General features: G+C 39.1%; 2 protein-coding genes across 3 annotated transcripts in view; both read right to left on the bottom strand.

Moving 5' to 3' along the window:
- EPS8L1 (EPS8 signaling adaptor L1) overlaps positions 1 to 17,362 on the bottom strand; it is a 197,659-nt gene that overhangs the window by 83,112 nt on the left and 97,185 nt on the right. The gene's annotated exons all lie outside the window — the stretch shown is intronic.
- LENG9 (leukocyte receptor cluster member 9) overlaps positions 233 to 17,362 on the bottom strand; it is a 32,161-nt gene continuing 15,031 nt past the window's right edge. Inside the window, exons 1-2 of one of the 2 annotated variants that reach the window (XM_026677433.2) lie at positions 4,227 to 4,427; positions 233 to 2,604 (exon numbers count right to left, since the gene is read on the bottom strand). In XM_026677433.2, the coding sequence (XP_026533218.2) occupies positions 1,085 to 2,604; positions 4,227 to 4,422 (1,716 nt within the window). In that variant the 5' untranslated portion in view covers positions 4,423 to 4,427 and the 3' untranslated portion in view covers positions 233 to 1,084. Of the gene's footprint in view, positions 2,605 to 4,226; positions 4,428 to 17,362 lie in introns of those variants that run through there. The other variant, XM_087948358.1, reaches the window with a different exon arrangement.

Here is a 17,362-nt window from a genome sequence, read left to right as displayed (position 1 = left end):
TGGTGATGGCAGCACCAAATGAGCTGCTAAGCGGCATGAAGCCAAGGACTGAGAAAGCTTACTATCAGTTAAGAGGATCATGTCTTAATTTTTTAATCTACAGGGCAAGCTAAAGTCTTGTCTGAGATGGAAGTCTTGGAAACACCCAAATTCGAAGGTGGATGTATGTTGCATGCCCAAACATTAATATATATATATATCAAGAGATACGTGTCTTGATTGAAAACTAAAGTACAGTTCAAAGGCCTTTATTACAAATGGGGTCATTTTTTTTTAACCATTGAAAATTACACTTAATTTGGTTATACTAAACAAAGCAAAAGTACCTTTCTCTCAACCATAGACTATTGGGACTGGATCAGAAACACTAAACCAGATAAGAAAAGACTACACCTTAGCTTTCAGTGCCCCTTAGAAAACAAAACAAAACTTAAGAGAACACAAGACAGCTAGTTACTTTATATTGCTCTACATTCTCCATCTTTGCAACCTCAAAGGGCTTTGGTTTAATACAGATAGAATTCCAGTATTTCAGCCTTTTGCAGCACCTTTTAAAGCATTTATGCATCAAGGCCTTTCTTTCAGAGTTGGTTAGCATGTTGGATTTAATCACCAGAAGCAGCCTTGGAGCATACAAGTATGACAGTATTTCAGTCAGGCCTTTGCAACACCTTAAAGCAGAATGTCCTTTCGTAGGATCATCTGTGGGCATCAATTATACAATTCCACAAAAAAGATGTAGCCTCTTTTTCCTTCATTTCTCTTATCAATTCAAAGGAGTCTCTAATAATGCAACATACCTATCTATCTAAAAAGTATCTGAAAAGGGATTGTAAAAATGTCGTGCTTTTATTGTGCATTATTAATCTTTAAATCAAGCAAGGCAAAAAATATAAGTATTATTGCAATGTTCCTGTTCTTGTTCTCCCTGCCCCATTTTGATTAACTTTTCCATTAGAGTTTAGTTAAAGTGCTCCAAAAACAGATGCTGCTGGGAAGTTCTGGAAATTGAAGTCCACACAGTTTCAAGTTGCCCAGCCCTGCCCACTGTTAGAGTAGACGTTCATTTGGAAGGTATCTCCCACTAAGTTCCACTTCCTCCATATAAATCCAATTTCAGTATGCTGACATACACATTATCGGTTCTTTTGCCTTTTCCTACCTCATACAAACCAATGGACTCTACTGCCTGGACTCCTAAATCCTCCATCGTAGGAGCCCAAGCTAAGCCTGATGGGAGCTGTGGCATTCCCTTCCTAGGAGGAATTTTCACGATGGTCAAATGGAACTTCCCTTTGGAAGGAGGGCAAATCACAGTCAAGCCCTTTTTAGTGAAGCCATTTTCCAGATTTTGAGCCAGGGCTCCCAGTTGGGGTACAGGGTCTGGTGCCAAGTACAAAACCCGTGAATTAAAAGTCTCCACATTACGGAAGGAGAGAAGCAAGACTGGAGGCAGCAGTCGCTGAAAACCAGCCTGAAGTTCTTCCAGAGCCATCATCGCTTTGTGGATTTCTTCAGGGGTATCCAAATGCAACAGGCAAAGTGTAATATGCAGTGTAGCTCTGGGCACACAGAAGGGAGCGTAATCTGAGCTGACAGCACACACAGCCTCCTGGAAAAGTTTCACAACTTCCCGGATTTCTGGGCTGGTGATCGGGATAGCTATGAAATGGGTGGGGCGCTCCTTCGGATAGGTGAAGCTCCTCCCTTCCCTCTTTTCCAAATCCAGGTTTTCTCTCTTTACCATAACTGGTTCATTTTCTATTCCGATAGCACAAGCATGTTTGAATTCTTCACACTTAACTGAGCCGATTGTCTCTTTTCCCTTTTCTTTGCTGGATACATTTCCTTCTTGGTTGTTGGACATGTCTTCAGCCAATTCCAAATTATCCCCTGCTTCACCCAAAGCCATCACTAACTTCTCTCCACTACTTGTCCCATTCAACTCTTTCTCTTTGGCTGCATCCCCATCTAACTGTTCTTCGACTTGGGGGCTATTTGGAAAATTCAATAATTCCTTCTTAGCTTGGGTGTCTTCTTCCTTCATCACTTCTAAGATGGTTTTCCCACTTCCTGTGGACCCAAAAACGTCATCGGTGCGACTGACTTTGTCCCAAACCACACGGTCTCTGTATTTAAAATACTGGATCCTATGTTTAGGGATAGCTAGTACACCAGGACCAACTGACGCTAGATCCTCCCACGAGAAAGAAGTAAAAGATTCCTCCAAGATGCCCAAGAACCGGTCAAGGTAGCCAATAGAAAATTGTTCAGCAGGTACCTGTGTATCCCAGAGGAGTCGGGAAATGACATCCTCAGCTGTCTTCATGGCAGGTTTCTTCCCTTCTGTGAGCGGCAAGGAAGGAACATGAACAAGTCCACAATCTTTTAAATGGTGAACCTCACCACCATCACCAGGATGATAGTTTTGGCAGCGGGCACCAAAATGGCAGCGTCCCTCCAAGAAAAAACGACAGGGAGGGTTGATATTAGAAGATGACTCTTCAGTCAAGGATGAGTCTGGATCTTCTGATGGCTCCAGAAGACTTTCAGAAGGGTGGTCAGTGAAGTCCTTTCCAGAGGAGACAACTAATTCATCCATCGCTGTATGGAAGAAAGAATTAAAATCAGAAGAACAAAGGTGGATCACGTGCAGATTCACTTGCTGCCCCAGGGACAGTTCATAGCAGAAAAACAATTATGGGATGAGTGGGATTGTTGAGCTGAGCAACACACTTTAAGGGCAAACGTAATGGCTCTAGGCAGCGTGATGATGAATCATGAACCAGGAAGTTGGTCAAAAAAAAATCCAAGTTCAGGGGTGTGCCAAACTTTTCCCATGGAGACGCTAACAGAATATGCTACAGTCATGGACATCAATGAATTATTCTGCCCTGTTAATCTCTCAGATTGAAGCCTCCCAACATATTAATTCAAGGCACTCTTCTTTTTTTAACAATGTTGGGATTTCAGAAATTTGGAAACTGAGGCATTCACCTCCGTTGCTAATTGTAATCTGTACAGTATGTCCATACCCCACAGCTTTTCAAGCACCTTGATTAAATTCAATCCTTTATTATTATTATTATTGTGGGCATACATAAAGACACCACAAAGTAGTTTAATAGTCACTGTTTTCCCTTTAGCCCAATATTTTTTCAACCTCAGCATGTTCAGACTTCAACTCCCAGAACTGAAATCAGTACATTTTAAAGTAGTTAAAGTGATAAACAAAATATGGAACATCAGAGTTGAGGTAACAGAACAAATTCCTAAACCAAAATTAATTTTGACTAAAGTAACCCATCTACCATTCCTGTACTTCAGTTCATTTGCCATTTTTTATGTTTTATTGCAATTTCTTTTGATTCTTATGAACCATCCAGGGTCAGGCAGCATCCTATGATTATGATGATGATTATGATGATGATTTATTATTATTATATATTTGGTGAGATTCACAGCCTTTGGGGCTGGTTGGTAGCTCAACAGCTCAAGTCCTAACCAAGGACCTAGAAACTATTAAGGTAGCACCAACTATTATTATCATTATCATCATTATTATTATCTTTTATTCATTAAACATGAAACTCAGTCAACTGAACATTTAAAAATGTATCACAAATATTGACTGGCACTGATGATTGATATGGATTGCTGCCAGCATATTGTTATTGATTATGACTATGACTATGACTATGACTATGACGATTATTATTATTATTATTATTATTATTATTATTATTATTATTATTATTATTATTATTATTATTATTATTATTATTATTATTATTATTATTATTATTATTATTATTATTATTATTATTGGAAACTGAAGGCATGAGCTCACTTTTTAAATCACTTTGCCAGTTCTGCTCTACTCATGGGTCCCCACTCCCCTCACAAAGTGTCGCTGCTGTTACTATTTTACCTATAATGTCCATCACACACTCTGAAATTTTCCTATACTCTCAGTAACGGGAGCTTGGGGCGTATCCTTTTTATTCCCCCACGCTCTTTTATCAGCTGATGTTTCTTCCTCGCTCGCTCTCTTTCTCCCTCATCCACACATGCACGTGTGAATGCCGATAGGGAAGTACTGGGTTCTGGATGCCTGGTTATTTTAGCTCCTCGCGCTTTTTAAAATCCAAAGCAGCAGGGTGGGGGCGGGGGGTGGGGAGAGGGGAAAACAGAAGGTGGATCGAGTTAGGGGAGAAATCTCCTACCTTTCCTCGATCGCCCCCACCCGCTTCCGGGTCTGAATTTCGGGCGAAACTCGAAACCTGATGCCCGAAGTGACCGCTCCCCGCCACCACCTCCGATTTCCTTGTCCCGTTTATGGGTAGGTGGAAAACAAGGAAGGGACTCGCAAACAAACTGAAAAGCATTGTGGGGATATTCACAGGTTGGGCCCGTTTTCATTGCCAAAGCCAGCAGAGGGCAATGCTTCACCAACTTTACGCAGCCCTTATTTGCGATCGATTGCTACATTGGGCCCGCTTCCCAAAGCAAATGGAGAAAGGGTTAGGGACCTTTTAGGCAGATATACACACGTGCCTTCTGCCCTGAGAGCGATTTGGTTATTATTTATTTGATTTTTTTTTAATCTCGCCTTCATTGCTTTATAAGTAACTCAAGGTGGCAAGCATACTTCATTCTCCTTCTGTTTTCCCCACAACAACTCTTTGAGGTGGATGGGACAGAGAGAGAGCAACCGGCCCAAAGTCACCCAGCTGGTTTTCATGTTTAAGGTGGGACTAGAACTCACTGTCTTTGATTGACTGACTGAGATTGATTGATTTGACTGATTGATTGATTCACTCATTCTAGTATGTGCCATCAAACCACTGTCAACTCTTACATAGATCCCCTGTACTATGATCTGTCGCTAACCTGTTCTTTCAAGTCTCTCACAAGGGTGCATCCATAACTGACTTCCACCATTTTGTTGCTGGGTGTCTTCTTCTCCTCTTCCCTCACCTTTCCCAGCATCTTTTCCCAAAGAGCTGAATCTTTGCATAATATATTCAAAACAGGATGATCATCTGGGACTCCGAGTGAAAATTCTGAGTTGATTTATTGTATAATCTGATTGTTTTCTTAGCTGTCCTTGTTATTATCAGGAGTCTTCTCCAACACTGAAGTTCAAAAGCATCAATGCTCTTCCTATCGTGCTAAAAAAAACGCATCAGCTCTTTTCTCCTTCCCTACCAATTTTTTGATCTGGGCTTTATAATAGTTGCCTTATAATAGTTGCAAAAATAGGCTGTTGGCTGCCTGTTGGGCTCTGCTAAAATAATTACCCAGAACTTCTCACTCAGGCTGAATTTGAGTTGGGATCTAATCTTATCCCAAAGGACATGACGACAATTTTAAAAAGAAAACTTCCTCAAATGATAGGCTTAAGTGGCCTTTCTTCACCACTGAGTCATTTCTCACACTTTGCCCATTAAGGAGAAAGGTTTGAGAAACAGGAATGGAATTCCCAGACTGTTCTAGGACTTGGCTCCACCTTCTTTCAAAGAAATCCATGTAGTGTAGGTAGTCCTTGACTTACAACAGTTCACTTAGGGACCGTTCAAAGTTACAACGGCACTGAATAAAGTGACATTATCATTTTTCACAGTTACAACCTTTGCAGCATCCCCATGGTCACATGATCAAAATTCAGACACTTGGCAGCTGGTTCATATTTATGATGATCCCAGGGTCACGTGATCTCTGTTTGCCACCTTCCGACAAGGAAAGTCAATGGGGAAGCCAGATTCACTTAACAACTGATTTACTAACCTAACAGCTTTAGTGATTCACTTGACAATTGTGGCAAGAAATGTGGTAAAATAGGATAAAACTCACTTAACAAATGTCTCAATAACATAAATTTTGGACTCAGTTGTGATCATAAGTCGAGCGTGTGTATGTGTGATGCACAGAAAAAACAGACAGGGCTTTGATGCACCATTGTAGCTTTTTTGACCTTATTTTGTGGACACCCCTGTATCACCATCTTCCATGAGTTTGCCAAAAGTCCAATCTAAATAAAAAAATTCCCCAATTAATTCTCTTCCTTTTTTTGTTTCATACAAAGGATTTATTCTTTTCACATAATGGTTTGAGGCTAGGAAAGGAAGTATGATCAGAAAGAAATGAGGAGAACCCAAATAAACTGGATACATAAGATAAAATAACAATTTTGATTAGAGTTTACGGATCACAAACATAAAAGACTAATACAAACAAAGATAGATATGAAACGTAAACATGAAGAAAAGAAAATGTGAAGAGATAGAGTAAAAGAAAATAAAAAGTAAGAAACAAAAATATATAAATGATGATACCCCATTTCCTCTGGGCAATAAACAACTTCAGTAATTTAACACTTTCTCTAATATTTCAATTTTAAAAACACACCTGCTTTCCATATCTCATCCCTTATCAACAATCACATTACAGCAATAGCACTTAGACTTATATACTGCTCCATAGTACTTTACAGCACTCTCTGAGCAGTTTACAAATATCAGCATATTGCCCCCAACAAACTGGGTCCTCATTTTACCAACCATGGAAGGATGGCTGCTTCAATCTTGAGCCAGTCAGGATTGAAGTTCTGGCTGTGGGCAGAGTTACCTTGCAATACTGCATTCAAACCACTACACCATCACAGTTCTTTTATAATAAAAATTCATCATTTTGAGGGAAGGCGGGGCTGGCATCACGGCGGTATGACGTGCGATCTTGAAGGTTCAAGATCGCCGTCAATATCTTTGCCGCTGGACGGTCCTTTTGGACCTAAACTGTCTCGTAGAGATGGTGATAGAGAAGGGCACATTCTGCAAAGTCCCTGGTTGATCCAGGAGAAGCCCTTTTTTCCGGCGGCAGAGAGGCAGCCATTGAAGTTGCTGAAGCTGGGACAGCTCCGAACAGAAGAAGAAAGTGGAAAGAGAAAGTGTTTGGTGAGATAACTTTTAAATACTTCTATTTCAGAGAACACGTTGAAAGGAAAAAAGAAAAAGTTTAAATTGAAGACAGAAGTGAGTAAGCGGCGAAATTAAGCCTGAAGTCAAAACTAGTGTTATTTTTTTTTTTTTTATTGCTGGACTTTTTACAAACACCTTTTAACTTTAAAACTGGACTGGTGTTTTTTTCTTGCTTTAATAATTACTTAACAATCCTTTTAAGTGAAAGATATTTTCTTTCTTCTTCTTTTAAGTGCCTAACTGTATAGTTTTCAATTAATTTTTACTTGTTAAAATACTTCTAACCTTTTTTTCTTTTTGTTTTGGATGGAAGGGGGGGAGTGAAAGTAAAGGATAATAAGTAACACTGCCATCTAGAAGCTGGGAAACATTGTTTTCTTTCTCTCCTTTCTGAGGCTTGATAACTTTGAGAATAATAAGAGCTGGTGTTTTATTTCAAGGACTTTGAGCCTGTTTGTTATAAGATAGTGGGATAAGCATGGAAGAACATTCTTCAAAAAGCACTTTCTTTGATAGAAAGTCAGGCTTTCTTGTACTCTTTCTTTACCTCCCCCCCCCCAGCTATTTTTGCTCAGCTGACACCTGTGATTGTGGCCTTTTGGATGGAATTATTTATTTATTTATTTATTCTTTTTCAAGGGGAAATAGATTTTTTTCTGCTTTCCCTTAAATTGATTCTTTTTTTTTCTTTCTCTTTTTTAAATTATAAGTTTTTCTTTTTGATTATGATTGCCCTTTTTACTTTTGATTTTTACTTCTTCCTTCTTTCTCTTTTTTGAAGTGCTTTTTGAAGAATGTGCATTTCCTTTTTTCTTTTTATAGTGTTTATGTTGTGTGTTTTTACTTCCTTCTAATTGGGAAACATAATTTTTACCTGCGTCTCTTTTTTTTTCTATTTTGGAGATTGTTCATGGTATTGTCTGGTCCATTCTACCCCAATCAATTGGATTAAGGTATAGAAGAACCTGAAGAATTTTATTCTTATCTCTTTTATTGTGATTGAGCTGTTAATTTTTTTTCTTTTCCTTTTTGGCTTTTTTCTAATTAACTAGAACTAATTGAATTAGGGTGTACAAGAACCTGAAGAATTTTTCTTTCTCTTTTCTTTTTCTTTATTTTACTGCTATTTGGGATTATATTTGCCTTACATATGAATGGATTAAGGTGTAGAAGAACCTGAAGACTTTTTATCGCCCGAGATTCTACAACTATTGTGAAATAAGTAGAAAGATAACAACTACTGGCTCTTCAATACCAACTTCTTCTTCACCATCTAGAGGACAACGATCAATACAGGCGATGTTATAGCAGTAAAAGGAATGAGAAAAAGACAAGGAGGTGACTTTGCAGATGATCTGGCAAGGAATTCAAAAAATAGAATCAAGAATGGAAACAATTGAACAGAAAACAGAAAAAACAAATGAAAAGGTTGAGAATATTCACCAAATGATGACAAAATATGAGGACAGATTTCAAAAAATCAAAGAAAAAGATGAACAAAGAGATAAGAAAGTTGGACATATTGACAACAGATTGAGCATGGTTGAACAAGACAAGAGTGAAATGTTGGGATGGGAGATTGACAGATCAGAATTTTATCTCAGATTTCAAAATATAGAGGAAGAAAGGGGAGAAATGATGTTTTATAGGTGGCACTTACCCCCGACGAGAATAGCAAGAATGTTTAAGAATAAATCCAAAAAGTGGTGGAAATGTCATCAGATACCAGGTTCATTTTACCATATGTGGTAGACAGGTGTAGAGGCGAAAAGATACTGGACTAAAATCCACACATGGTTGGAAAAAATGACAAAAAGACATACTGATTTTAAACCAGAAATATTTTTATTGGGTATCTTACCAGAAATATATAGTAGAGATTTGAAATATTTGATTGTAAATGTATTAACAGCGGCTAGAATTGTATTTGCTAAAACCTGGAAAAATGAAAAAATACCAACGCAGGAGGAAGTTATTAAGAAAATAATGGAGTATGCTGAAATGAGTAAATTGACATTTGAAATTAGAGAACAAGAAGACAAACAATATCATAAGATATGGGATTTATTTTATCAATGGTTGGACAAAAAATATGGAAATGAAATATTTTAAAATCTTCATAATACAAGGATAATAGAACTATAGTGAATATAGCATAAGGAGGTATTACTATTACTATTAGATTGATTTACGATGATGTAATGAATGCTATAATAAGTATAAAGTCAAAATGTTGTATTTCTTGCATAAAATGAAAGAATAATAGTTATAGTCAAAAATAATGATTAATAATGATAAATAACATATATATATATATATATTCATATATTTTCTTAAGTTTTTGCGGGTACTTACATGTATGGTATTCAGCTTTGTTCAGGTATTTTCCCACGTCATTATAGTTGTGCTTTTAAGTTGTAGCAACGTTTCGGCAGAATCTCATCTGCCATCATCAGGCTTCTGTATTGTGTTTGTCTCTAGCCTACTCTGTGCCAGAATGATTTTTTCTTCATCCTGATTGGTTGGGAGTCTTGGTCTGTGTTTATTGGTCTTGGAGTTTGCTGTGTTCTGTTTGATTGGTATTTCTAATATCCTTTGTCTGTTTTGTAGCTTTTTTTGTCTTGATTGGCTGGCAACATTGTGTTTCCTGTATTGGAGGCTTTTAGTGCGGCTAAATGGACGGCTATCATTTATTAGGAAGCTAGGTTTCATCTGAGTGCTGGTTGGGGTGTGTTTGAGCTGGAGGTATCAGGGGGGTTCTGTTTGTGCCCAGGTGTTTGCCTGGCTTGTGGTGTGGATATTTTTTTGTTTGTGAGTACAGGCTTCCAAATAATTGACAGTTTGGTGGAATCATCTCTTCTATTCATGCTTTCAGGTCTTTTTTCAATCTCTATGGCTTCTCTGATAATTCTGTGGCTGGGGTTTTCTCTCTCTCTGTGTATATATGTATATTAGCTGGATATTATGAGAATTTATATAAATTGTAAGTGAGGACTATGGAGATGAAGCACAAAAGGCTTGTAACCATCTGACACACTGTATGTAACTGGAAGATGTACCTGTGCTTTATGTTTTGTGTGCGTATGTTTGTTTAAAAAATAAAAATAAAAATTCTTTTTTAAAAAAAAATCATCATTTCTAATCAGTAAAAGTCTGTTAAGACATATCAGAAATAGTAACCTATTATATTTTAACCTTAATCTAACAAATCAGTTTTGTATTCCAATTTATCATTTTCTTTGAGGAGCAAAAGAAATTTATCCCCATTTAGATCTTTAAAGCATCATTCAGTTCTAATCAAAAGGAAATCCATTAATCAATTAGCCATCAGAAATTACAACATAAATATTAACCCTAATCAAATAATTCCAATTTGAATTGCTCCTCCTTACTTTTCTTGAACTTAAATAATGTCAAATAATGTCCCACAAACAAATTTCTTACTGTTTTCTCTTTGTCTCCTCTCAGAAACAGCTTCATTAATTTAATACAGAATGTTCCTATGATAAGAACACTTTTAAAATCACATTTAAGATGCATCATTGTGGCTTTTTCGAGCATACTTTGTGGACACCCCTTTACCACCATCTTCCATGAGTTTTGGTCGTGGCCAGGAGGGCCTTTGTGCAACTGCAGGTTGTGCACCAGTTACACCCTTTCCTGGACCAACAGTCCCTACTCATAGTCACTCATGCCCTAGTCACTTCCCGTCTTGATTATTGCAACACGCTCTTCATGGGGCTGCCCTTGAAGAACATCAGGAAGCTCCAGTTGGTGCAAAATGCAGCAGCCTGCATAGTTCTGTGCAGACCCTGGTGTGCACATGTTTCACCTCTCCTGTGAGAGCTGCATTGTTTGCTGATTTGCTTCTGAGTGCAGTTGTCACCTTTAAAGCCCTTCGTGGCTTTCGGTCCGGGTTATCTAAGGAAACATCTCTTGCCAGTCACATCCACCCGACCCATTAGAGCGAGGAGGCAGGGAATGCTACGGGTCCCACCCCTGAGGGAGATACACCTGGTGAGACCCAGAAGAAGGGCCTTCTCCATGGTGGCTCCCTCTCTCTGGAACATCATTCCCTCAGAGATTAGAATGCCGCCCTCACTAATACTCTTCTGGAAGCTACTGAAGACCTGGTTCTGCCAGTGGGCCTGGAGAATCCACAGTGGGATGGAGCCCATCAAATGGCTCGTGTGATCTGCTGTTGTCGGGGTGGGGTGGGTGGGAGTTGGGGGTGATTTTTTTTCCCCCATTTTATTCTATTGTCCTTTATTAATTTATTTGATTCTTTTTATTAGTTTTTATTGTTTTTTATTTTACATATGGTTTTACATTCTGTAAGCAACCTCGAGTCGCCATGGGCGAATAGGTGGCAATATAAATTTAATATATAAATAAGAGCCATGGTGGCATAGTGGTTAGAGTGCAGTACTGCAGGCTATTTCTGCTGACTGCTGGCTGACTGCAATTTGACAGATGGAATCTCACCGGGTCAAGACTGAGCCAGCCTTCCATCCTTCTGAGGTGGGTAAAATGAGGACCCAGATTGTTGGGGGCAATATGCTGAATCTGTAAATCACTTAGCGAGAGCTGTGAAGCACTGTGAAGCGATATGTACATCTAAGTGCTATTGCTATTAATTATATTCATCAGATGGTTTCATTTGTAAATCCATTGTGGCATCTTTTGCTACCTCACTCTTATATTTTGGCATATTTAAATCCATTTTTAGATCCACAGCATCATTTTCCTCATCGCTTTTATAATCTGGCAGTTTTTAAAAATCCAAATCCACACTTGAATCAGCCTCACTCTCTGTTTTATCCAAAAAAATCTACTGTGCTTCTATATCCTCTGTTATAGTTCAGTTGGTCCTCAACTTACAACCACCCGTCTAGTGACTGTTCAAAGTTACAATGGCACTGAAAAAAAAGTTATTTACAACCCCGTGATCAAAATTTCTCTACTTGTGCATATTTATGATAATTGCACTTTTGCAGGGTCAAGTGACTCCTTTTTGTAGCCTTCTCAAAAGCAATGTCAAAGGGGAAGCCAGATTCACTTAACAACCATCTTGCTAACTTAACATCTGCAGTGTTTCACTTAACCATTATGGCAAGAAAGGTCGTAAAATGGGGCAAAAGTCATTTAATAGCTGTCTTGCTTAGCAATAAAAATGTTTGAGCTCAGCCATCTTCATAAGTTGAGGACTACCTGTATGAGACAAACTTGTAAAAATTTCTGAGTAGATTGTTCCCAAGCAGCCTTTATTTCTTCTATAATCAAATAGTACCTTATTGTTCCATTGTATTAATGGGACTCATCTCCTTTAAATATATTTTAGTTCTCTTTGGTTTCCTCTAGTCAACCTTCAAGCCATCTATTATCATATGTTTATTTTTCAGTCAACAAAATTTCCCTAGGGAGTATTTCTTACAATTAATTTCAAAATCTTCATGTAGTATTTTATAAAATGTTAAACAACCCCCAGGAAATGTTTTTTTTTACGTCAGTCTACCCCATTAATTTTCCAAAATCAACATTCTTTTGCTGTTTTCCAAACATTTGCTTTTTAGGCCTTAAACTTGCTCTTTCAATTTCTGTTGAAAAATGGGGCTTCTTCTGTTGTAATGAAACATCTAGAACAGGATTGTCCAAACTTTTGCAATTTTAAGATCCTTGGAATTTCAGATATGGGTTTCAGAGACAAATAGGAACTCAATGGAGCTCTTAACATTGTGCTTCAAGGTCTGTAGGAGAAAAGTGGTCACTCTCTTCTTTACTGTTGATTAGCCAGGATCTGTTCCCTACCATTGTGCCTGCCACAATGCCTTGGATTGCAGCTCCCATAATTCTCTACATAACATGGTTGTGAAATTGCCACAATGGGCTTTCCCTCTGGAGGTAACAGATTTGGGTAGACAAGTCTAAAACCTCCCTTTTCTACCTCCGTTGTATACTTTGAGTCTGGGTTAGCCATTGTATCCTTTTGATCTGGATTATTTACAGCAGGGGTGTCAAACTAAAGGGCTGGATCTGGCTTGCGGGGTGGCTAGATCTGGCTCATGGGGACACCATGGAAATAGCAAAGGGCCGGCCTGTGGTGCTTCTGTCAGTGTAAATGGAGCTCGGGGAGGAGGGGCACAGCCCACCCCCCTGTTTTCGCTGGCAGAGGGCTAGCAAAACAAACTAAAAACAAAACCAAAGGAGAAATGTTTCCCCTTTTGTATTTGAGCAAGCAAGAAGGGACAGGAAAGGAGAAAGGGAAAGAAGAAAGGGAAAGAAAAAGAAGCAAAGATGGTAACAGAGCAAGGAAGGAAAAATAAGGAAAGAGAGGAAGGAGGGAGGGAGGAGAATGAAGATGGAAGGAAAAAGAAGAGGAAGGAAGGGAGGGAGGGAGGGAGGGAGGGAGGGAGGAAGGAAGGAAGGAAGGAAGGAAGGAAGGAAGGAAGGAAGGAAGGAAGGAAGGAAGGAAGGAAGGAAGGAAGGGAGATTATAATGAGGGAGGGAGGGTCTGAGGGAAGTCCTGCCTGCCTTAGCACTTGGCCACCATAGGTGCCTCTGACATGAGTGATGTTGAGCTGGCCATGTCCAACCTGGCTACGCCCCCTTCCCTGCCTCCCTGAGATCAAACAACCCTGATGCGACCCTCAATGAAATTGAATTTGTCACCCTTGGTTTACAGCCTAGATAGAAATTCAATGACTTAAACAAGGAAATACATGTATGCAAACAAACAAAATCAGAATCTGATAGCGCTTTTTCCAAATAACACATTTATTAAAAGACATATGCTTGGCCTTTGAAGAATTGCAGCGTGGTTTGGGGGAATATAGAGTGGCTAGATTGATGTCTACAAATCCTGTATCGAACTAGTTCAGTGTTTCTCAACCTTGGTAATATGAAGATCTGTGAACTTCAATTCCCAGAATTCCCCAACCAGCAAAGTCGCCCAGGGTCATTAAGTGCACGGCTATAGAAACTGAATAACAGAATGAATAAATAAACATGCTGGCTGAGGAATTCTGGGAGTTGCAGTTCACAGGTTTTCAAGTTGCCAAGGTTGAAAAACACTATGTTTAGCCTTAACATAACTGCAGCTCACAAAAACTTTTGCCTTTTAATAACATTTGTTATTTGGAAAAGGTATTACTAGTTTTTTTCCTGATTTTTGTTAGCATTTGTTTAGAGACAAAGTTACAAGGGCACTGAAAAAAAAATCACTTATGACCATTTTTCACACTTAGGAGTGTTGCAAGCATTACCATGGTTATGTGATCAAAATTCAGGCGCTTGGCAACTGACTCATGTTTATGATGGTTGCAGTGTCACAGGGTCATGTGATCACTTTTTGCGGCCTCCTAAGAAGCAAAGTCAATGGGGAAGCCAGATTCACTTAACAATCGTATTAAGAACTGAAATGATTAACTTAGCAATTCTGGCAAGAAAGATTGTAAAATGAGGCAAAATCACTGAACAAGTCTTGCTTAGCAACAGGTTCAATTGCTTAGGTTCAGTTGTGGTCATAAATTGAGGACTACCTGCATGGTTCTCCTAGAACGAGTACAAGCAGGAAGCAGCTACAGCTAGCAATATTGTGTTTGATCATAGAGAACAGCCACCCAAGATCCCTCCCCCACTAAATTTTCTTAACATTTTTTCAGCTGTCATGGTTGACATATTGGGTTATTGAACCTTTGAATGAAGGCAAGTGAGGGGAACTTGCAGGCCTGTCTGAGTCACAAGCCCTCCCCACACAGTGATCGGTAGATAGCTGCCTTCTTCATCCCAACTTTTGGGCAAGTCCCCCCCCCCGCCCCAACTAAACAGGCTGTTTTTCTGGGGAGGAGGCTGCATATTTTTCATCAAAATGTTTGGAACCAAAGCTTGGACCTTCATTATTGGAATACGAGAAGATTTGTCTCCTGTCAGCCAACCCGCAGATGGTGTATTTCACAGGTTGCCTTTGCAATGGTTTCCTTCATCCTGTCAGGCCTGGCCTGTGTCAGCAATCCCTCCCTTCCACCCTCCAGCGGCCCTGTTTATCCTCCAACAGGAAATTCACAGCTGGAATTGACCAGAAAACGGAGGCACCAGAACCCCAGATAAGGCTCCAGAGACACGTTGCAGCTGGAGATGGGGAAGGCAGCCTAATCAGCCAACTTTTTCTCTCTTTCTGATTTGATCCCTGTTGTTGTGGGAATGGGGGTGGAGTGGAAATCCAGTCTTGATTGGTGGCAAATGCTGAATCTCGATTAAAAACCCATCCCACCCCCTCCCTATATCTGTCATCCAGTCTGCTTCTCAAAGTTCTCACACCGGGATGTCTGCCTAGTGTGTAGTCATCAGAGTCCAAAAAAATGTGTAGTCAAAAATCAAAATAAAAAGATAGCAGCCAGTGTAGGCGCAATACACAAAAAACAGACCGTTTCAATGAAACTCCAATTAAATCATTTCTTTTATTAAATTAAAACAATTAAGTTAGTTCTTTTATTTGCTTTGTGGTTAATTTTAATGTTTTAATTTGAAAGTTCAATATTTTAATGTTTTTAAAACCACGACTTAGCCATGGTGGCACAGTGGTTAGAATGTAGTATTGCAGGCTAACTCTGCCGGCTGCCAAGAGTTCGATCCTGACTGACTCAAGGTTGACTCAGCCTTCCATCCTTCCGAGGTTGGCAAAATTAAGACCCAAATTGTGTGTGTGTGTGTGTGTGGGCAATATGCTGACTCTATAAACAGCTTAGAAAGTGCTGCAAAACACTATGAAGCAGTATCTAAGTGCTATTGCTATTAATTCTTTAACTGCTTTTTATCGTTGTTTATGACATTGTAAGCTGCTCAGGATTGCTTGATACTGAAATGAGAGGCATATGAATTTAATAAGTAAATAAAATAAACCTTTGTGGCTGCCATTTTGACTTTTAATCACTTCCATAAATATTCCCCTATCTCACTTTACTTATTGGGAAGAGAAACTTTGCTAAGGAATCAAGCTGGTTCAGCAATTGGTTCCTACAGCGGCTGACAAAAAGAAGCTGGGATATGAATGTAATTGTTACTTCCTGTTTGTGATCCCTGAAAACTAATGTTTGATCATGGAAGTAATCTACAACCATTGTGGCTAATAGTAATGGCCTGATTCAGCCAATACAAGCTCAGTAAAAGTGTCCTGATATTAATAACCCTCCCCCCGAGCTATGAGGCATCCTTTTCAACCAGGCTGTCCCCATATTCATCCTAGTACAGATAGAGACAAAGAAGTTCACAATTTACTGTTCATTGTGTGTATTATCAATCTTCTAGCCATTTTCTCCTATTTTCCTCTCTTCTATCTTCTTCCATTGTCCCCTCACCCCCAATATTCAGCTGGACCCAAAGAATACTGTTCATCTTCCCCTGCCCCTCAATATGTCTGTTTTGCAACCCCTTGCATTCCTCCTGATTTCGTGCTTACCACTCACATGTTGGCATTTCAAGCCAGACCATCGGAAACAAAGGAAATGCTTTGCAAATGACAAGTAGCTGCGGAGAGGGTTGGGCCCAGCCACAGGAAGCATGAGGCCTCAAGATTGGGTGCTTGACATCAGCCTGTCCCTTAGTCCAGGCATGGCTAGAAAATCCGCAGTGCAGAGCCAATCGGGTGAGGCAGAAACCTCTCATCTGTTGCAAAGCCCTTTCAAGGGTCATCAGTGCATTCTGTGCCCAGTTAAATACAAAACCATACTGAAGAGAAGGTACGGCATTACAGTATGGCTGGAGGTCTGATTCCTGGTATCCCCAGCTGGCATTTTGATAGGATTAGACAGTAAAAGGCAATAAAAGGAGCATGGCTAATACCCAGAATAACTACCAGCTATCAGGGCAAACAATAGTGACCTGGTTGATTCAACTTTAGCCAAAATTAGCCTTCTCGTCCCTGGGGCCTGCTAGCTTCTTCAGAACCACAGCTTCTGAATGCCAGAAACACCACTGCAATGGCTTCAACTAGTATGCCATACACTGTATGTATGTATGTATGTATGTATGTATGTATGTATGTATGTATTACAGAAGTAATAGAATACAGAACATAATACAGAAGCCTGATGATGGCAGATGAGATTCTGCTGAAACGTTGCTACAACTTTAAAAGCACAACTATAATGACGTGGGAAAATACCCGAACAAAGCTGAATACCATACATGTAAGTACCCGAAAAACTTAAGAATATGAATATATATATATATATTCATATATATATATTATATATATTAAGAAAACAAATATATATATATATATATATATATATATATATATATATATATATATATATATATATATATATCTCTTAAGCTGAATACCAATGGCTATTGCTATTACATACATACATACATACATACAT

Source organism: Notechis scutatus, chromosome Z (genome assembly GCF_049901735.1).
Source record: "Notechis scutatus isolate UNSWTSFEM ecotype Mainland chromosome Z, rNotScu1.2, whole genome shotgun sequence".
NCBI classification, from domain to species: domain Eukaryota; kingdom Metazoa; phylum Chordata; class Lepidosauria; order Squamata; family Elapidae; genus Notechis; species Notechis scutatus.
The sequence above is the reverse complement of the archived record's forward strand: the minus strand, read 5'-3'. Positions and strand labels throughout refer to the sequence as shown.